The sequence below is a fragment of the Triticum aestivum genome, chromosome 1A, assembly GCF_018294505.1.
Source record: "Triticum aestivum cultivar Chinese Spring chromosome 1A, IWGSC CS RefSeq v2.1, whole genome shotgun sequence".
Classification (NCBI taxonomy): Eukaryota; Viridiplantae; Streptophyta; class Magnoliopsida; order Poales; family Poaceae; genus Triticum; species Triticum aestivum.
In genome coordinates, this window is record NC_057794.1 from 516,873,487 (window position 1) to 516,896,805 (window position 23,319).

Genomic DNA, 23,319 nt, shown 5'->3' on the forward strand with positions numbered 1-23,319 from the left:
TCCAATACCCTGGTGCTACTAGGAGTACTAGTAAAGTACACATTAACATAATGTATATCCAATATACTTCTATCGACCTTGCCAGCCTTCTCATCTACCAAGTATCTAGGGTAATGCTGCTCCAGTGGTTGTTCCCCTTATTACAGAAGCACTTAGTCTCGGGTTTGGGTTCAACCTCGGGTTTCTTCATTGGTGCAGCAGCTGAATTGCCGTTTCATGAAGTATCCCTTCTTGCCCTTGCCCTTCTTGAAACTAGTGGTCTCACTGACCATCAACGATTGATGCTCCTTCTTGATTTCTACTTTCGCGGTGTCAAACATTGCGAATATCTCAAGGACCATCATATATGTCCCTGATATATTATAGTTCATCACGAAGCTCTAGCAGCTTGGTGGTAATGACTTCGGAGAAACTATCACTATTTCATCTGGAAGATCAACTCCCACTTGATTCAAGTGATTGTTATACTCAGACAATCTGAGCACAAGCTCAACGATTGAGCTTTTCTCCCTTACTTTGCAGGCTAAGAAAATCGTCGGAGGTCTTATACCTCTTGACATGGGCACGAGCCTGAAATCCCAATTTCAGCCCTCGAAACATCTCATATGTTCCGCGACGTTTCGAAAACGTCTTTAGTGCCTCAACTCTAAACCGTTTAACTGAACTATCACGTAGTTATCAAAACGTGTATGTCTGATGTTCACAACATCCACAAACGACGTTTGGGGTTCAGCACACTGAGCGGTGCATTAAGGACATAAGCTTTCTACTGATCGCATAATCGCTACTATCAACTTTCAACTATATTTTCTCTAGGAACATATCTAAACAGTAGAACTATATGAAGGAAATATGCCCTAGAGGCAATAATAAAGTTATTATTTATTTCCTTATAATCATGATAAATGTTTATTATTCATGCTAGAATTGTATTTTCCGGAAACATAATACATGTGTGAATACATAGACAAACAGAGTGTCACTAGTATGCCTCTACTTGACTAGCTCGTTAATCAAAGATGGTTATGTTTCCTAAACATGAACAATGAGTTGTTATTTGATTAACGAGGTCACATCATTAGTAGAATGATCTGATTGACATGACCCATTCCATTAGCTTAGCACCTGATCGTTTAGTATGTTGCTATTGCTTTCTTCATGACTTATACATGTTCCTACGACTATGAGATTATGCAACTCCCGTTTACCGGAGGAACACTTTGGGTACTACCAAACGTCACAACGTAAATGGGTGATTATAAAGGAGTACTACAGGTGTCTCCAATGGTCGATGTTGGGTTGGCGTATTTCGAGATTAGGATTTGTCACTCCAATTGTCGGAGAGGTATCTCTGGGCCCTCTCGGTAATACACATCACATAAGCCTTGCAAGCATTACAACTAATATGTTAGTTGTGAGATGATGTATTACGGAACGAGTAAAGAGACTTGCCGTTAACGAGATTGAACTAGGTATTGGATACCGACGATCGAATCTCGGGCAAGTAACATACCGATGACAAAGGGAACAACGTATGTTGTTATGCGGTCTGACCGATAAAGATCTTCGTAGAATATGTAGGAGCCAATATGGGCATCCAGGTCCCGCTATTGGTTATTGACCAGATACATGTCTCGGTCATGTCTACATTGTTCTCGAACCCGTAGGGTCCGCACGCTTAAGGTTACGATGACAGTTATATTATGAGTTTATGCATTTTGATGTACCGAAGGTTGTTCGGAGTCCCGGATGTGATCACGGACATGACGAGGAGTCTCGAAATGGTCGAGACGTAAAGATTGATATATTGGAAGCCTATGTTTGGACATCGGAAGTGTTCCGGGTGAAATCGGGATTTTACCGGGTTACCGGGAGGTTACCGGAACCCCCCGGGAGCCATATGGGCCATCATGGGCCTTAGTGGAAAGGAGAAAGGGGCAGCCCAAGGTGGCTGCGCCTCTTTCCCCTCCCCTAGTCCTATTAGGACTAGGAGAAGGTGGTCGGCCCCCCTCTCTCCCTTCCCCTCCGAGGAATCCTAGTTGGACTAGGATTGGGGGGAGGAATCCTACTCCCAGAGGGAGTAGGACTCTCCTGCGCCTCCCTCTTTGGCCGGCCAGCCTCCCCTCCTCTCCTCCTTTATATACGGAGGCAGGGGCACCTCTAAACACACAAGTTGACACAAGTTGATCCACGTGATCGATTCCTTAGCCGTGTGCGGTGCCCCCTGCCACCATATTCCTCGATAATACTGTAGCGGAGTTTAGGCGAAGCCCTGCTGCTGTAGTTCATCAAGATCGTCACCACGCCGTCGTGCTGACGAAACTCTTCCCGACACTTTGCTGGATCGGAGTCCGGGGATCGTCATCGAGCTGAACGTGTGCTCGAACTCGGAGGTGCCGTAGTTTCGGTGCTTGATCGGTTGGATCGTGAAGACGTACGACTACTTCCTCTACGTCGTGTCATCGCTTCCGCAGTCGGTCTGCGTTGGGTACGTAGACAACACTCTCCTCTCGTTGCTATGCATCACATGATCCTGTGTGCGCGTAGGAAATTTTTTGAAATTACTACGAAACCCAACAGTGGTATCAGAGCCTAGGTTATTTATGTTGATGTTATATGCACGAGTAGAACACAAGTGAGTTGTGGACGATACAAGTCATACTGCCTACCAGCATGTCATACTTTGGTTCGGCGGTATTGTTGGACGAGACGACCCGGACCAACCTTACGCGTACGCTTACGCGAGACCGGTTCCCTCGACGTGCTTTGCACATAGATGGCCTGCGGGCGACTGTCTCTCCAACTTTAGTTGAACCAAGTGTGGCTACGCCCGGTCCTTGCGAAGGTTAAAACGGAGTCTATTTGACAAACTATCGTTGTGGTTTTGATGCGTAGGTGAGATTGGTTCTTACTTAAGCCCGTAGCAGCCACGTAAAACATGCAACAACAAAGTAGAGGACGTCTAACTTGTTTTTGCAGGGCATGTTGTGATGTGATATGGTCAAGGCATGATGCTGAAATTTATTGTATGAGATGATCATGTTTTGTAACCAAGTTATCGGCAACTGGCAGGAGCCATATGGTTGTCGCTTTATTGTATGCAATGCAATCGCGATGTAATGCTTTACTTTATTACTAAACGGTAGTGATAGTCGTGGAAGCATAAGATTGGCGAGACGACAACGATGCTACGATGGAGATCAAGGTGTCGCGCCGGTGACGATGGTGATCATGACGGTGCTTCGGAGATGGAGATCACAAGCACAAGACAATGATGGCCATATCATATCACTTATATTGATTGCATGTGATGTTTATCTTTTTATGCATCTTATCTTGCTTTGATTGACGGTAGCATTATAAGATGATCTCTCACTAAATTATCAAGAAGTGTTCTCCCTGAGTATGCACCGTTGCAAAAGTTCTTCGTGCTGAGACACCACGTGATGATCAGGTGTGATAGGCTCTACGTTCAAATACAACGGGTGCAAAACAGTTGCGCACGCAGAATACTCAGGTTAAACTTGACGAGCCTAGCATATGCAGATATGGCCTCGGAACACGGAGACCGAAAGGTCGAGCGTGAATCATATAGTAGATATGATCAACATAATGATGTTCACCGATGAAACTACTCCATCTCACGTGATGATCGGACATGGTTTAGTTGATTTGGATCACGTGATCACTTAGAGGATTAGAGGGATGTCTATCTAAGTGGGAGTTCTTTAATAATATGATTAATTGAACTTAAAATTTATCATGAACTTAGTCCCTGATAGTATCTTGCTTGTTTATGTTGATTGTAGATAGATGGCTCGTGCTGTTGTTCCGTTAAATTTTAATGCGTTCCTTGAGAAAGCAAAGTTGAAAGATGATGGTAGCAATTACACGGACTGGGTCCGTAACTTGAGGATTATCCTCATTGCTGCACAGAAGAATTACGTCCTGGAAGCACCGCTGGGTGCCAGGCCTGCTGCTGGAGCAACGCCAGATGTTATGAACGTCTGGCAGAGCAAAGCTGATGACTACTCGATAGTTCAGTGTGCCATGCTTTACGGCTTAGAATCGGGACTTCAACGACGTTTTGAACGTCATGGAGCATATGAGATGTTCCAGGAGTTGAAGTTAATATTTCAAGCAAATGCCCGGATTGAGAGATATGAAGTCTCCAATAAGTTCTATAGCTGCAAGATGAAAGAGAACACTTCTGTCAGTGAGCATATACTCAAAATGTCTGGGTATAATAATCACTTGATTCAATTGGGAGTTAATCTTCCAGATGATTGCGTCATTGACAGAATTCTCCAATCACTGCCACCAAGCTACAAGAGCTTCGTGATGAACTATAATATGCAAGGGATGAACAAGACTATTCCCGAGCTCTTCGCAATGCTAAAAGCTGCGGAGGTAGAAATCAAGAAGGAGCATCAAGTGTTGATGGTTAACAAGACCACTAGTTTCAAGAAAAAGGGCAAAGGGAAGAAAAAGGGGAACTTCAAAAAGAACGGCAAGCAAGTTGCTGCTCAAGAGAAGAAACCCAAGTCTAGACCTAAGCCTGAAACTGAGTGCTTCTACTGCAAGCAGACTGGTCACTGGAAGCGGAACTGCCCCAAGTATTTGGCGGATAAGAAGGATGGCAAGGTGAACAAAGGTATATGTGATATACATGTTATTGATGTGTACCTTACCAATGCTCGCAGTAGCACCTGGGTATTTGATACTGGTTCTGTTGCTAATATTTGCAACTCGAAACAGGGACTACAGAATAAGCGGGCACTGGCAAAGGACGAGGTGACGATGCGCGTGGGAAACGGTTCCAAAGTCGATGTGATCGCGGTCGGCACGCTACCTCTACATCTACCTTCAGGATTAATATTAGACCTAAATAATTGTTATTTGGTGCCAGCGTTGAGCATGAACATTATATCTGGATCTTGTTTAATGCGAGACGGTTATTCATTTAAATCAGAGAATAATGGTTGTTCTATTTATATGAGTAATATCTTTTATGGTCATGCACCCTTGAAGAGTGGTCTATTCTTACTAAATCTCGATAGTAGTAATACACATATTCATAATGTTGAAACCAAAAGATACAGAGTTGATAATGAAAGTGCAACTTATTTGTGGCACTGTCGTTTAGGTCATATCGGTGTAAAACGCATGAAGAAACTCCATACTAATGGACTTTTGGAACCACTTGATTATGAATCACTTGGTACTTGCGAACCGTGCCTCATGGGCAAGATGACTAAAACACCGTTCTCCGGTACTATGGAGAGAGCAACAGATTTGTTGGAAATCATACATACCGATGTATGTGGTCCAATGAATATTGAGGCTCGTGGCGGATATCGTTATTTTCTCACCTTCACAGATGATTTGAGCAGATATGGATATATCTACTTAATGAAGCATAAGTCTGAAACATTTGAAAAGTTCAAAGAATTTCAGAGTGAAGTTGAAAATCATCGTAACAAGAAAATAAAGTTTCTACGATCTGATCGTGGAGGAGAATATTTGAGTTACGAGTTTGGTGTACATTTGAAAAACTGTGGAATAGTTTCGCAACTCATGCCACCCGGAACACCACAGCGTAATGGTGTGTCCGAACGTCGTAATCGTACTTTATTAGATATGGTACGATCTATGATGTCTCTTACTGATTTACCGCTATCATTTTGGGGTTATGCTTTAGAGACGGCCGCATTCACGTTAAATAGGGCACCATCAAAATCCGTTGAGACGACGCCTTATGAACTGTGGTTTGGCAAGAAACCAAAGTTGTCGTTTCTTAAAGTTTGGGGCTGCGATGCTTATGTGAAAAAGCTTCAACCTGATAAGCTCGAACCCAAATCGGAGAAATGTGTATTCATAGGATACCCAAAGGAAACTGTTGGGTACACCTTCTATCACAGATCCGAAGGCAAAACATTTGTTGCTAAGAATGGATCATTTCTAGAGAAGGAGTCTCTCTCGAAAGAAGTGAGTGGGAGGAAAGTAGAACTTGACGAGGTAACTGTACCTGCTCCCTTACTGGAAAGTAGTTCATCACAGAAAACTGTTTCAGTGACACCTACACCAGTTAGTGAGGAAGCCAATGATAATGATCATGAAACTTCAGATCAAGATACTACTGAACTTCGTAGATCAACCAGAGTAAGATCCGCACCAGAGTGGTACGGTAATCCTGTTCTGGAGGTCATGCTACTAGATCATGATGAACCTACGAACTATGAAGAAGCGATGGTGAGCCCAGATTCCGCAAAGTGGCTAGAAGCCATGAAATCTGAGATGGGATCCATGTATGAGAACAAAGTATGGACTTTGGTTGACTTGCCCGATGATCGGCAAGCGATTGAGAATAAATGGATCTTTAAGAAGAAGACTGACGCTAATGGTAATGTTACTGTCTACAAAGCTCGACTTGTCGCAAAAAGGTTTTCGGCAAGTTCAAGGAATTGACTACGATGAGACCTTCTCACCCGTAGCGATGCTTAAGTCCGTCCGAATCATGTTAGCAATTGCCGCATTTTATGATTATGAAATTTGGCAAATGGATGTCAAAACTGCATTCCTGAATGGATTCCTGGAAGAAGAGTTGTATATGATGCAACCAGAAGGTTTTGTCGATCCAAAGGGAGCTAACAAAGTGTGCAAGCTCCAGCGATCCACTTATGGACTGGTGCAAGCCTCTCGGAGTTGGAATAAACGTTTTGATAGTGTGATCAAAACATTTGGTTTTATACAGACTTTTGGAGAAGCCTGTATTTACAAGAAAGTGAGTGGGAGCTCTGTAGCATTTCTGATATTATATGTGGATGACATATTACTGATTGGAAATGATATAGAATTTCTGGATAGCATAAAGGGATACTTGAATAAAAGTTTTTCAATGAAAGACCTCGGTGAAGCTGCTTACATATTAGGCATTAAGATCTATAGAGACAGATCAAGACGCTTAATTGGACTTTCACAAAGCACATACCTTGACAAAATTTTGAAGAAATTCAAAATGGATCAAGCAAAGAAAGGGTTCTTGCCTGTGTTACAAGGTGTGAAATTGAGTAAGACTCAATGCCCGACCACTGCAGAAGATAGAGAGAATATGAAAGATGTTCCCTATGCATCAGCCATAGGCTCTATCATGTATGCAATGTTGTGTACCAGACCTGATGTGTGCCTTGCTATAAGTTTAGCAGGGAGGTACCAAAGTAATCCAGGAATGGATCACTGGACAGCGGTCAAGAACATCCTGAAATACCTGAAAAGGACTAAGGATATGTTTCTCGTATATGGAAGTGACAAAGAGCTCATCGTAAAAGGTTACGTTGATGCAAGCTTTGACACTGATCCGGACGATTCTAAATCGCAAACCGGATACGTGTTTACATTAAACGGTGGAGCTGTCAGTTGGTGCAGTTCTAAACAAAGCGTCGTAGTGGGATCTACATGTGAAGCGGAATACATAGCTGCTTCGGAAGCAGCAAATGAAGGAGTCTGGATGAAGGAGTTCATATCCGATCTAGGTGTCATACCTAGTGCATCGGGTCCAATGAAAATCTTTTGTGACAATACTGGTGCAATTGCCTTGGCAAAGGAATCCAGATTTCACAAAAGGACCAAACACATCAAGAGACGCTTCAACTCCATCCGGGATCTAGTCCAGGTGGGAGACATAGAGATTTGCAAGATACATACGGATCTGAATATTGCAGACCCGTTGACTAAGCCTCTTCCACGAGCAAAACATGATCAGCACCAAAGCTCCATGGGTGTTAGATTCATTACAGTGTAATCTAGATTATTGACTCTACTGCAAGTGGGAGACTGAAGGAAATATGCCCTAGAGGCAATAATAAAGTTATTATTTATTTCCTTATAATCATGATAAATGTTTATTATTCATGCTAGAATTGTATTTTCCGGAAACATAATACATGTGTGAATACATAGACAAACAGAGTGTCACTAGTATGCCTCTACTTGACTAGCTCGTTAATCAAAGATGGTTATGTTTCCTAAACATGAACAATGAGTTGTTATTTGATTAACGAGGTCACATCATTAGTAGAATGATCTGATTGACATGACCCATTCCATTAGCTTAGCACCTGATCGTTTAGTATGTTGCTATTGCTTTCTTCATGACTTATACATGTTCCTACGACTATGAGATTATGCAACTCCCGTTTACCGGAGGAACACTTTGGGTACTACCAAACGTCACAACGTAAATGGGTGATTATAAAGGAGTACTACAGGTGTCTCCAATGGTCGATGTTGGGTTGGCGTATTTCGAGATTAGGATTTGTCACTCCGATTGTCGGAGAGGTATCTCTGGGCCCTCTCGGTAATACACATCACATAAGCCTTGCAAGCATTACAACTAATATGTTAGTTGTGAGATGATGTATTACGGAACGAGTAAAGAGACTTGCCGTTAACGAGATTGAACTAGGTATTGGATACCGACGATCGAATCTTGGGCAAGTAACATACCGATGACAAAGGGAACAACGTATGTTGTTATGCGGTCTGACCGATAAAGATCTTCGTAGAATATGTAGGAGCCAATATGGGCATCCAGGTCCCGCTATTGGTTATTGACCAGAGACATGTCTCGGTCATGTCTACATTGTTCTCGAACCCGTAGGGTCCGCACGCTTAAGGTTACGATGACAGTTATATTATGAGTTTATGCATTTTGATGTACCGAAGGTTGTTCGGAGTCCCGGATGTGATCACGGACATGACGAGGAGTCTCGAAATGGTCGAGACGTAAAGATTGATATATTGGAAGCCTATGTTTGGACATCGGAAGTGTTCCGGGTGAAATCGGGATTTTACCGGGTTACCGGGAGGTTACCGGAACCCCCCGGGAGCCATATGGGCCTTCATGGGCCTTAGTGGAAAGGAGAAAGGGGCAGCCCAAGGTGGCTGCGCCTCTTCCCCCTCCCCTAGTCCTATTAGGACTAGGAGAAGGTGGTCGGCCCCCCTCTCTCCCTTCCCCTCCGAGGAATCCTAGTTGGACTAGGATTGGGGGGAGGAATCCTACTCCCAGAGGGAGTAGGACTCTCCTGCGCCTCCCTCTATGGCCGGCCAGCCTCCCCCTCTCTACTCCTTTATATACGGAGGCAGGGGCACCTCTAAACACACAAGTTGACACAAGTTGATCCACGTGATCGATTCCTTAGCCGTGTGCGGTGCCCCCTGCCACCATATTCCTCGATAATACTGTAGCGGAGTTTAGGCGAAGCCCTGCTGCTGTAGTTCATCAAGATCGTCACCACGCCGTCGTGCTGACGAAACTCTTCCCCGACACTTTGCTGGATCGGAGTCCGGGGATCGTCATCGAGCTGAACGTGTGCTCGAACTCGGAGGTGCCGTAGTTTCGGTGCTTGATCGGTTGGATCGTGAAGACGTACGACTACTTCCTCTACGTCGTGTCATTGCTTCCGCAGTCGGTCTGCGTTGGGTACGTAGACAACACTCTCCTCTCGTTGCTATGCATCACATGATCCTGTGTGCGCGTAGGAAAATTTTTGAAATTACTACGAAACCCAACACTATAGCGCGAGCTACGACATAATTTGCAAAAGGTCTTTTGACTTTGTTCAGGATAATTAAGTTCATCTTATGAACTCCCACTCAGATAGACATCCCTCTAGTCATCTAAGTGATTACATGATCCGAGTCAAACTAGGCCGTGTCCGATCATCACGTGAGACGGACTAGTCATCATCGGTGAACATCTTCATGTTGATCGTATCTACTATACGACTCATGCTCGACCTTTCGGTCTCCGTGTTCCGAGGCCATGTCTGCACATGCTAGGCTCGTCAAGTTAACCCTAAGTGTTTTCGCTGTGTAAAACTGGCTTACACCCGTTGTATGTGAACGTAAGAATCCATCACACCCGATCATCACGTGGTGCTTAGAAGCGACGAACTGTAGCAACGGTGCACAGTTAGGGGAGAACACTTCTTGAAATTTTGTAAGGGATCATCTTATTTACTACCGTCGTCCTAAGTAAACAAGATGCATAAACATGATAAACATCACATGCAATCAAATAGTGACATGATATGGCCAATATCATTTTGCTCCTTTTGATCTTCATCTTCGGGGCTCCATGATCATCATCGTCACCGGCACGACACCATGATCTCCATCATCGTGTCTTCATGAAGTTGTCACGCCAATGACTACTTCTACTTCTATGACTAACGCGTTTAGCAACAAAGTAAAGTAGTTTACATGGCGTTCTTCAATGACACGCAGGTCATACAAAAAATAAAGACAACTCCTATGGCTCCTGCCGGTTGTCATATTCATCGACATGCAAGTCGTGAATCCTGTTACAAGAACATGATCAATCTCATACATCACATATCATTCATCACATTCTTCTTGGCCATATCACATCACATATCATACCCTGCAAAAACAAGTTAGACGTCCTCTAATTGTTGTTGCATGTTTTACGTGGCTGCTATGGGTTTCTAGCAAGAACGTTTCTTACCTACGCAAAACCACAACGTGATATGCCAATTGCTATTTACCCTTCATAAGGACCCTTTTCATCGAATCCGTTCCGACTAAAGTGGGAGAGACTGGCACCCGCTAGCCACCTTATGCACCAAGTGCATGTCAATCGGTGGAACCTGTCTCACGTAAGAGTACGTGTAAGGTCGGTCCGGGCCGCTTCATCCCACAATACCGTCGAAACAAGATTGGACTAGTAACGGTAAGCATATTGAACAACATCAACGCCCACAACTACTTTGTGTTCTACTCGTGCAAAGAATCTACGCAATAGACCTAGCTCATGATGCCACTGTAGGGGAACGTAGCAGAAATTCAAAATTTTCCTACGCGTATCACCAAGATCTATCTATGGAGAGACCAGCAACGAGTAGAAAGGAGAGGAGAGTTTGCATCTACATACCCTTGTAGATCGCTAAGCGGAAGCGTTCAAGTGAACGGGGTTGATGGAGTCGTACTCGTCGTGATTCAGATCACCGATGATCAAGTGCCGAACGGACGGCACCTCCGCGTTCAACACACGTACAGCCCGGTGACGTCTCCCACGCCTTGATCCAGCAAGGAGAGAGGGAGAGGTTGAGGAAGACTCCATCCAACAGCAGCACAACGGCGTGGTGGTGGTGGAGGAGCGTGGCAATCCAGCAGGGCTTCGCCAAGCACCTATAGGAGAGGAGATGTGTCACGGGAGGGAGAGGGAGGCAACCAAAGGCCTTAGGTATGATTGCTCCTCCTTTTCCCCACTATATATAGGGCCAAGGGAGAGGGGGAGGGCGCAGCCTTGCCCCCTCCTCCAAGGAAGGGGTGCGGCTAAGGATGGGGAGGAGTCCATCCTCCCCAAGGCACCTCGGAGGTGCCTTCCCCCTTTAGGACTCTTCCCTCTCCAAGTTTCCTTGCGCATGGGCCTCTTGGGGCTGGTGCCCTTGGCCCATGTAGGCCAAGGCACACCCCCTACAGCCCATGTGGCCCCCCGGGGCAGGTGGCCCCACCCGGTGGGCCCCCGGGACCCTTCCGGTGGTCCCGGTACAATACCGATGACCCCGAAACTTGTCCCGATGGCCGAAACAGGACTTCCTATATATAAATCTTTACCTCTGGACCATTCCGGAAATCCTCGTGATGTCCGGGATCTCATCCGGGACTCCGAACAACATTCGGTAACCACATACAAGCTTCCTTTATAACCCTAGCGTCATCGAACCTTAAGTGTGTAGACCCTACGGGTTCGGGAGACATGCAGACATGACCGAGACGTTCTCCGGTCAATAACCAACAGCGGGATCTGGATACCCATGTTGGCTCCCACATGTTCCACGATGATCTCATCGGATGAACCACGATGTCAAGGACTCAATCGATCCTGTATACAATTCCCTTTGTCTAGCGGTATTTTACTTGCCCGAGATTCGATCGTCGGTATACCGATACCTTGTTCAATCTCGTTACCGGCAAGTCACTTTACTCGTTCCGTAACACATCATCCCGTGATCAACTCCTTGGTCATATTGCGCATATGATGATGTCCTACCGAGTGGGCCCAGAGATACCTCTCCGTTTACACGGAGTGACAAATCCCAGTCTCGATCCGCATAAAACAATAGATACTTTCGGAGATACCTGTAGTGCACCTTTATAGTCACCCAGTTACGTTGTGACGTTTGATACACCCAAGGCACTCCTACGGTATCCAGGAGTTACACGATCTCATGGTCAAAGGAAGAGATACTTGACATTGGCAAAGCTCTAGCAAATGAACTACACGATCTTTGTGCTAAGCTTAGGATTGGGTCTTGTCCATCACATCATTCTCCTAATGATGTGATCCCGTTATCAACGACATCCAATGTCCATAGCCAGGAAACCATGACTATCTGTTGATCACAACGAGCTAGTCAACTAGAGGCTCACTAGGGACATATTGTGGTCTATGTATTCACACGTGTATTACGATTTCCGGATAATACAGTTATAGCATGAATAAAAGACAATTATCATGAACAAGGAAATATAATAATAATACTTTTATTATTGCCTCTAGGGCATATTTCCAACAGACACATATCGTCATCTCACCTTTAGCTAGTCTCCGTTTATTCCTTAGCTTTTATTTCGAGTTACTAACACTTAGCAACCGAACCGGTATCTAATACCCTGGTGCTACTAGGAGTACTAGTAAAGTACACATTAACATAATACATCCAATATACTTCTATCGACCTTGCCAGCCTTCTTATCTACCAAGTATCTAGGGTAATTCTGCTCTAGTGGATGTTCCCTTTATTACAGAAGCACTTAGTCTCGGGTTTGGGTTCAACCTTGGGTTTCTTCACTAGAGCAGCAGCTGATTAGCCGTTTCATGAAGCATCCCTTTTTGCACTTGCCCTTCTTGAAACTAGTGGTTTCACCAACCATCAACAATTGATGCTCCTTCTTGATCTCTACTTTTGTGGTGTCAAACATCGCGAATATCTCAAGGATCATCATATATGTCCCTGATATATTATAGTTCATCACGAAGCTCAAGCAGCTTGGTGGTAATGACTTCGGAGAACCATCACTATTTCATCTGGAAGATCAACTCCCACTCGATTCAAGCGATTGTTGTACTTAGACAATCTGAGCACAAGTTCAAAAATTGAGCTTTTCTCCCTTAGTTTGCAGGCTAAGAAAATCGTCGGAGGTCTTATACCTCTTGACGTGGGCACGAGCCTGAAATCCCAATTTCAGCCCTCGAAACATCTCATATGTTTCGCGACGTTTCAAAACGTCTTCGGTGCCTCAACTCTAAGCCGTTTAACTGAACTATCACGTAGTTATCAAAAACTGTATGTCAGATGTTCGCAACATCCATAGACAACGTTCGAGGTTCAGCACACTGAGCGGTGCATTAAGGACATAAGCCTTCTATGAAGCAATATGGACAAACCTCAGTTTACGGACCTAGTCCGCATAATTACTACTATCAACTTTCAACTAAATTTTCTCTAGGAACATATCTAAACAGTAGAACTGAAGCGCGAGCTACGACATAATTTGCGAAGACCTTTTGACTATGTTTAGGATAATTAAGTTCATCTTATGAACTCCCACTCAGATAGACATCCCTCTAGTCATCTAAGTGATTACATGATCCGAGTCAACTAGGCCGTGTCCGATCATCACGTGAGACGGACTAGTCATCATCGGTGAACATCTTCATGTTGATCGTATCTACCATACGACTCATGCTCGACCTTTCGGTCTCTTGTGTTCCGAGGCCATGTCTGTACATGCTAGGCTCGTCAAGTCAACCTAAGTGTTTCGCGTGTGTAAATCTGTCTTACACCCGTTGTATGTGAACATTAGAATCTAACACCCGATCATCATGTGGTGCTTTGAAACAACGAACTGTCGCAACGGTGCACAGTTAGGGGGAACACTTTCTTGAAATTATTATGAGGGATCACCTTATTTACTACCATCGTTCTAAGTAAACAAGATGCATAAACATGATAAACATCACATGCAATCAAATAGTGACATGATATGGCCATCATCACTTTGCTCCTCTTGATCTCCATCTTCGGGGCTCCATGATCATCATCGTCATCGGCATGACACCATGATCTCCATCATCATGATCTCTATCATCGTGTCTTCATGAAGTTGTCTCGTCAACTATTACTTCTACTACTACAGCTAACGGTTAGCAATAAAGTAAAGTAATTACATGACGTTTATGTGACACGCAGGTCATAAATAAATTAAGACAACTCCTATGGCTCCTGCCGGTTGTCATACTCATCGACATACAAGCCGTGATTCCTATTACAAGAACATGATCAATCTCATACATCACATATATCATTCATCACATCCTTTTGGCAATATCACATCACATAGCATACCCTGCAAAAACAAGTTAGACGTCCTCTAATTGTTGTTTGCATGTTTTACGTGGCTGCTGTGGGTTTCTAGCAAGAACGTTTCTTACCTACGCAAAAACTACAACGTGATATGCCAATTGCTATTTACCCTTCATAAGGACCCTTTTCATCGAATCCGATCCGACTAAAGTGGGAGAGACAGACACCCGCTAGCCACCTTATGCAACTAGTGCATGTCCGTTGGTGGAACCAGTCTCACGTAAGAGTACGTGTAAGGTCGGTCCGGGCCGCTTCATCCCACAATGCCACCGAATCAAGATTGGACTAGTAACGGTAAGCATATTAAACAAAATCAACGCCCACAACTACTTTGTGTTCTACTCGTGCATAGAAACTACGCATAAACCTAGCTCATGATGCCACTGTTGGGGAACGTAGCAATAATTCAAAATTTTCCTACGTGTCACCAAGATCAATCTATGGAGTCATCTAGCAATGAGGGAGGAGTGGATCTACATACCCTTGTAGATCGCGCGCGGAAGCGTTCAAGAGAACGGGGTTGATGGAGTCGTACTCGTCGTGATCCAAATCACCGATGATCCTAGCGCCGAACGGACGGCACCTCCGCGTTCAACACACGTACGGAGCAGCGACGTCTCCTCCTTCTTGATCCAGCAAGGGGGGAGGAGAGGTTGATGGAGATCCAGCAGCACGACGGCGTGGTGGTGGAAGTAGCGGGATTCCAACAGGGCTTCGCCAAGCGCTGCGGGAGGAGGGAGATGTGTCATGGGAGGGAGAGGGAGGCGCCAGGGCTTAGGTGTTGCTGCCCTCCCTTCCCCCCACTATATATAGGGCCAAGGGAGAGGGGGGGGCGCAGCCTTGGCCCTTCCTCCAAGGAAGGGTGCGGCCAGGGAGGAGTCCCTCCTCCCCAAGGCACCTCGGAGGTGCCTTCCCCTTTTAGGACTCTTCCTTTTCCTTGACTCTTGGCGCATGGGCCTCTTGGGGCTGGTGCCCTTGGCCCATATAGTCCAAGGCACACCCCCTACAGCCCATGTGGCCCCCCGGGGCAGGTGGCCCCACCCGGTGGACCCCCGGGACCCTTCCGATGGTCCCGGTACAATGCCGATAATGCGCGAAACTTTTCCGGTGACCAAAACAAGACTTCCCATATATAAATATTTACCTCCGGACCATTCCGAAACTCCTCGTGACGTCCGGGATCTCATCCGGGACTCCGAACAACTTTCGGGTTACCGCATACTAATATCTCTATAACCCTAGCGTCACCGAACCTTAAGTGTGTAGACCCTACGGGTTCGGGAGACATGCAGACATGACCGAGATGACTCTCCGGTCAATAACCAACAGCGGGATCTGGATACCCATGTTGGCTCCCACATGTTCCACAATGATCTCATCGGATGAACCACGATGTCGAGGATTCGATCAATCCCGTATACAATTCCCTTTGTCTAGTGGTACGATACTTGCCCGAGATTCGATCGTCGGTATCCCGATACCTTGTTCAATCTCGTTACCGGCAAGTCTCTTTACTCGTTTCATAACACATCATCCCATGATCAACTCCTTGATCACATTGTGCACATTATGATGATGTCCTACCGAGTGGGCCCAGAGATACCTCTCCGTTTACACGGAGTGACAAATCCTAGTCTCGATTCGCGCCAACCCAACAGACACTTTCGGAGATACCTGTAGTGTAACTTTATAGCCACCCAGTTATGTTGTGACGTTTGGCACACCCAAAGCACTCCTACGGTATCCGGGAGTTGCACAATCTCATGGTCTAAGGAAATGATACTTGACATTAGAAAAGCTTTAGCATACGAATTACATGATCTTTGTGCTAGGCTTAGGATTGGGTCTTGTCCATCACATCATTCTCCTAATGATGTGATCCCGTTATCAACGACATCCAATGTCCATGGTCAGGAAACCGTAACCATCTATTGATCAACGAGCTAGTCAACTAGAGGCTTACTAGGGACATGGTGTTGTCTATGTATCCACACATGTATCTGAGTTTCCTATCAATACAATTCTAGCATGGATAATAAATGATTATCATGAACAAGGAAATATAATAATAATCAATTTATTATTGCCTCTAGGGCATATTTCCAACACTGACTTCCTCGGCGTGGAAATGGTTCCACGTGGATTATTCACTTGCTATAATTGCTAAAGGTGAAATGCTTAATAGTAACAAAAATGAAATGTTTTATCTTTGCTAAAATATCCAACACTAAGTACAAATATTGCATATACCAATCAAGATTCCATCCATACCAAAGCCAATTTGAAACAAATTAACATTGGGAATGCACCGCCAACGTCAAGAGCTTGATAGCAAGTAAAAGAGACATGTGGTACTGAATTATACAAAACATAACATTACATACACAACAAATATCACTAACGTTGAAAGAAGGCATTCCAATATTTGTTGGATTGTTGAAATACAATAGTTTGGTTACTGGAAATCATTTGGCAACCACATTCCCACTATGCGTAGAAAGGCTTACAAATCCAAAAGCTGAATTTGTCAATGTTATTTGGCTTGTATTTTGGATTCCAATTCTAGTCAATTCAATCTGGCTCTTTTTAATCCATCTGTCACCAACTTTAATTCCCAACGCTTCCCACTCTTAGCTAGCCTCTCTCAACTTTGGAACATCAGTACGATTCAACTTCATGCCCGTGGATCACCCTCTCCACCACCCCCCCAACACACACACACACACACACACTGTTCTTGTGCCATTACTGGCATGTCCTAGGCGTGCTCCATGTTTCGATGCTGACTTATTTGAAATCCAGTGCTCTTGGCTTCCCAATTATATCATGTCACTATGTTGGTAGGTACGTACTGACTCTGACTTTAATTTACAATGTCTTCACCTATCTGCAATTTGTATTCCCTGCACAACTTACTCTGAGCCAACCACTTTAGAAGCAAACTTTGTGAAATGACCTACAACTTTTTCTACAAAATGAACACCTTTACTTTCTTCTCTCCAAATGTTCTCTCTCCGTGTTAATAAAATTTGAGGTGGAATACCATTATGTGAGATATTCGGATTGGTGAAGATGTTGGCTCCTAATTTAACATGTGCCAAAAGGCAATCCATTTAGCCTATGAAGCCTAGCCCACCAAGTGAAGCCTCAAGGACTGACACCCACCTGTGGGAGACATGCTCAAGATCAATATTAATGGGTCCTTATTGGAGTCATGCGGGTTGAGGAGGTGGGGCTTTTTCATCTTAGATGTCTCTAGTGATGTAGTTGGAGTAGGGGCAGCAAGATACCCAACATGCAAGACCCAATGCAAGTGGAATATATTGCATGTATCCAACCATTGTATGTAGCACAAGTGGTTCATATCAATACTAGCATTTAGTTGTTGTTGTTGGGGACTAATGGACGCAATGATGATATGATGCCTTTGCATGGTGTGAATGAGAGGCTTGGTGGATTATCAATCTCACAAGGCGGGGCTAATGTAAAGAGTCCTTTTCTGGAATAATGTAGTTTCACGTGTGAGTGCAGTTGTTCTTTGCTCAACATATGTTTAATTTGACTTCCTTTAATCACAAAACCTGAAGTGTTTTGCCCAAAAACTCAACACGGAGTATAACATAGACCAACAAAAGTTCCATCCAACTCAGAGTAAGCTTGAGTTAGGTTAGCACTGGTTAGCCAATGTAATATCTTGAAGCCAAGAAACATAGGCACATGATGTTGAATCACTGTTAGGAGAGCAGTATATACACAACAAATACCACCACCACTACAAGATGATGATACAATACAGTTTGATTGCCAAGGATCTTCATGTGACGTCAATCTCTCTATGTCTAGAATGGATGTCAAATACCAAAACAGATTCTGGCATTGCTATTTATTTCATAGTCCACTATTCCATAACTTTAATTCCTAGCCCTTCCTATTCCCAACCAACCTCTCTTGATACCGAGACATCAGTATCATTTATCTTCTTGCTTGTGACTCGTCATCTTGCTCACCCATTGTTCTTGTGTTGTTTAATTAGGTGTGTTAGTCATGCTCAATGTTTTGATTATACTTATGCACCTTCACATATGTGAAGAAGCTACAAGTTTATGAAATTCGTTTTCTGGACGTACAACTATTTGGACTTTAGTGCTCCAAACTTCCTGGTTGTATCTTTGCTGGTGAGTTGTTAGGTAAGCTATTGTGTCAAATTTATTTTGTTCTTGTGACCATGCATGAGATAAAAATCCATTATCTTCAGCTCAAAAAAATCCATTATCTTTTTCTCTTGTTTGTTTGCTTCTTTGCTTTAATGGACGATTCAAGTAGCATTCAATTTAACTCCACGCCTACAAGTATAAAAAAATTGTTTGGGGACTCATTGGCTGGAATTCACCCAAAAATTAAGGAACAAATCAGGGTCGGAATGTGAGTCTTGTTTTGTGAAAATTTGGAATTGCCAGAGCAAATTGCATTTTTGACAGGACAACTTTTCCAAACGTTTTGCATGTTATTTTCAGGATTAAAACGTAGACCTTACGGTAGTGTGTGAAAATTTGGAATTGCCGGAGCAAATTGCATTTAAAACACCCGTTGTACAAGAAAAAAAATGGAAAACCTAACGTACTTACCCACTAACAGGTTGGATCTATAGGTGTGAATGAAAGGTTTGATAGATCGTAGATATCATAAGATAGTGTTGATGTAAAGCATTGCCTTGAGGGATATCGTAGTTTGATGTGTGAATACAACAGTTAATCACTTAAGATATGTTTTATGTAACTTGTTCAGGACGTGAAATTTGCAAGTAGATTATTCACTGAATTTATCACAAAAATATTGGAATGCTTTTGGCCAAAAACCAACACAATGTATAAATAGAACAAACTAAAATTCTAACCATACCAGAGCCAGCGTGAGCCACATCAGCATTGGATATGCACTGTCAATGTAGATAACAAGAAATCATCTAATACATACACACACATGTTCCGCAGGAAGACGCTCCAATATTAGATGGATTGCTGAAAATTGAAGAGATTGATCATCGACGATTTCAACATTGACCTTCCCTAAAAAAGGTATTTTTTTAGAAAAGGAGGATGACCCCCGGCCTCTGCATCTGAGTGATGCATATACAGCCACTTTATTAATTATTTTCACAAGATCTTACAAAGTAATACAACAGTAAGACTAAAGCCGCCGTCCAAGCAACTCTATCCAGTTGATGAAGGGGCGCAGATAGCCTGGGCCTAATACCAATCAGACATCGCAGCCAAACCTAACATCTAAGACCTGAGGTCCCATCTAGAACGCCTGCCGGGCATGGGTCTCACCGGTCCGGCGTGCACTCAGAGGCCGCCGCCGCCGCCAACTGCCACCGCTCCATCTTCAGAACTGTACTGATGCATCAACCTTGCTCGGTCCAGCTATCGTCGACGCCACCACGGTACCCAACGACACCTCCTCCCTATGCGCAAATAGCTGAGCACGTCGCGGTCGCCCTGATACACCTCAGCACCATGCTGCCAAGTACCACCAGCCGACACAGCTTGAAGTCTTTGGAAGATCTGTCGTGCGTAGCACCTGCCGACCAGGCATGACAAAACGTAGCACCTGTCGGTCAGGCATGACTTGAAATCTCCATCGAACCTCCGTGCAAGATGAAGCCGCTCCACCTCCAGCCTCTCTGAACCGGGCGGGAGCACCCCAGGAAGACACGGCGAAGAGTTAAGCACCACAATCACCAAGAGAGCCGGACCAGCCGACCACCATGGCGAAGCGACACCACTAAAGAGAGAACCGCCGCCATCAGGAACACCAAGAATGCGCTGCAGCTGTCCCACCTCCCCACGGACCCAAAGCGGCGCCTTCAAGAAGGTGACGGAGCCGGGCACCGCCGCCGCCCAACCAAAGTTGTGGGTTTTCACCCGGGTGCAGGGGGAGGACGAGGGGGAGGGAGCTGGATCTCGAAGCCGCCTTCAAGAAGGAAACAGCGCTAGGAGCGCCGCCGACGTCGTGGCCGCCGCAGCCGGCCAAGAAATTACTCCGATCCAGAGCTCCCAACCCCACATCCGCGTAGTCCGCCACCGGATCCAGGCGGACTGACGAGGAGGAAGCAGCAGCACGGGGGCGCCGTCTTCAAATCTGGCGAAGGAGAGCAGCAGGGGATCCCTCCACACGTCGCCCGCGTCCACCGCCAACTCGCCGCCCGCGCGGCCGAGTAGACGCGGCCCTCAACTCCGGCGAGCGCCGCCTACTGCCAGGACGACGCCGCCCTCACTAGCAGAGGCCGCCGCCTCAAACCCTAGGCCCGAGCCCGAGCGGCGTCGCGGCCGAGGACCTCGCCGCCACCCTCATCGGCGGCCGCGCGGGGGACCCGGCGCCCGTCTCCGGGGGCGGCGAGGACATGTATCAATAAGGGGAGGAGGCGGACGGGGGGGGGAGGGGGGTTGGTCGCCCCCGAGTCGCCCTCGAGAGGGCGACGCGAGGGAACGGGAGGGCTAATCACTTGACCTTTTTGTAATTCTGCCCATCTACCATTTATGTTCAAGCCAATTCCATGTCATTTTCTAGAACTAGAGAACAAAACAGAAAAGGGTAAGAGACCCCATCCTAGGTGTCTGAATTTTCACAGTAGAAACAAGTATGTTCTTGTACACAGTACCAATGAATATACACCGCAAAATGCATATCGCCACACCGAACTGAAGTTCTCTCCGTCTTTTCCTACAGTCGATGCCGGGCCACGTCCATCCTAAACAACACCATCTGCCACTGCAAACAAAGAAGAACGAAAACGTAACTAAAATTGCTTCACAGGTTTCAGTTATACGCACTGAAGAACAAAATGTTCATAATGTTCAGAAGTTCAGAACAAAATGTTCAGAAGCTGAACCAGAGCAGGAAACAGAGAACAAAAGAAGCAGAGAGACCCCATTGTTTACCTGCAGGAGGGGACGCCGGGACGAGGACGAACTCCATCTGGCTGTTGCCGGGAGGGAGGTCCAGGACGACGGGGAACAGCCCCGGGCCGCTCCTGCGGCAGACGACGAAGTCCTGGCGCCGGGTCTCCTCCTCCAGCCTGCGGTGCAGCGCCGCCAGGCTCTGCTCCTTGAACGAGAAGTACTTCCACGTCCCCTCGTCGAACTCGTCCACGCCGCCGTCGTCCCTGGCGGTGTTGTAGAAGATCAGCCGCGGCGCCGGCGTCGACAGGGGCTCCTCCTCGACCGTAGCAAGTGAACTGGTCATGTCCTGCGCAATCACGAGCAAAATCGACGAATCAAAGAAACTCTCTTCTTCCCCCAAGAAGAATTCAGGACGAAGCGTTCAAGAAAGTAGGAATAGCAGGCACAATCGGCTTCAAAATACGCATGAATCCACCGTGAAAACTCAGAAAGATTATTCTTTCTTGAATCAAAGAAAGTCTCTTCTTCCCCCGAGAAGAATTCAGGAAGAAGCGTTCAAGAAAGTAGGAATCGGCTTGCAGATACGCCTGGATCCACCGTGGCAACTCAAGAAGGTGATTCTTTCTTGAAGGAATCAACAAATTTGTTTCGGATTGCGCAAGAACAGGAGAAAGGAAGCAAGCAATAAGATATGATCGATCGGGCTTCTGTTCGTTGGAGTACCTTGGAGGAGCGCACCCTGGCGAGGACGCTGGACGCCGTGTCCGACTCCGATGTGGCCGCCTCCAAGCGGGCGTCGCACGAGTGGGCGCGGCAGGGCCGCGGCGGCGACGGCAGCAGCAGCAGCGCCGCCTCCGCGGCCGGGACGACCTCGACGACCCAGGAGCTCTCCTCCGGGTCGGCGTCCAGGTCGACGGTGACGGAGTTGTCCTGCGGCGTCCGCCCGAACCTGGCGCGGAGGAGGCGGCCGTAGGGCCCGGACAGCGCGAGGTGCTCGCCCTCGCGCAGCGGCGACCAGAGGAAGGCGTTGTCGTTGGGGCAGGACGGCGAGCCCTGGACGACCCCGCAGCAGGCCCGGGTGCCGCGGCCGCGGCCGAGGACGTCGGCGGGGAGCTCGGTGGCGCCGAGGTAGAGGCCCCGGTGGCCCTGGAGGCGGACGTAGTCGTCGCCGGCGAGCTCCACGGCCCAGACCGTGCCGCGGGAGTTGCGGCGGTGGCCGTGGGAGACGGCCACGCCGTCGAGCGCGCAGAGGTACGTGCCCAGGTGGCTCCTCAGCCGCACGGACCGCGCGTCCTTGAAGAGCTCCATCGCCGCGCGCGGCCGAGGGTGGGGATCAGGAATCAAGAACGGGGCGGCGTTTCTTGGTTTGGGCTTCGGGGACGAAGGGGGAGGAGGTTCGCTTGGGCGGGAGGCGGAATTTCGGTTGGAGGTTTGTATGTTTTGGTCGAGCGCAGCAACGGCCGTTGCTTTTAGCAGATCCTGTATCTATCCGTTCCCTAATTTTCAGTGCGGGATCCTGTAAAGAGGTGGTTTTCGGTACAACCCCTCTAATTTTCAATGCGGGATCCTGTAAAGAGGTGGTCTTCGGTACAACCCCCCCCCCCACCACACCCCCACCCCCAAAACGTACAAAGGGTAGGGGCGGTCGCGTACGGCCGTCCGTACGCGCCCACGTCCGCATGCACGGCCGCCCGTAGGCGCCCACGTCCGCATGCACGCCCGCCCGCGCCCGTTGCGTACGCCCGAATGACTAAAAAAAATGATCGGCGAACCCTATCTTCAAGACGCCTCCTCTCGTGTCGCCGCTGCCGCCATCTCCGGCAGTACCTGGCCGACGAAAAAAACGTACGCGTTGTGCGCTACGCCGACAACCGCCTCGGTCGGGCAGACGCCTCCGCCGCCGGCAGCTCGTATCCGGCGACAACCGCCTCATGTCTGACGAGGGCAACGAGGTACGCGAGGCG

General features: G+C 46.6%; 1 protein-coding gene across 1 annotated transcript; it reads right to left on the reverse strand.

Annotated features, from left to right (window-relative positions):
- Positions 1–21,030: 21,030 nt before the first annotated feature.
- On the reverse strand, positions 21,031–22,785 carry LOC123169890 (uncharacterized). The gene is made up of 3 exons (XM_044587773.1): positions 22,079–22,785; positions 21,395–21,701; positions 21,031–21,224 (listed from the first exon to the last, which is right to left on the reverse strand). The coding sequence occupies exons 1-3, from the start codon at positions 22,661–22,663 to the stop codon at positions 21,205–21,207; spliced, it is 912 nt and encodes a 303-aa protein (XP_044443708.1). The 5' UTR covers positions 22,664–22,785; the 3' UTR covers positions 21,031–21,204.
- Positions 22,786–23,319: the final 534 nt, after the last annotated feature.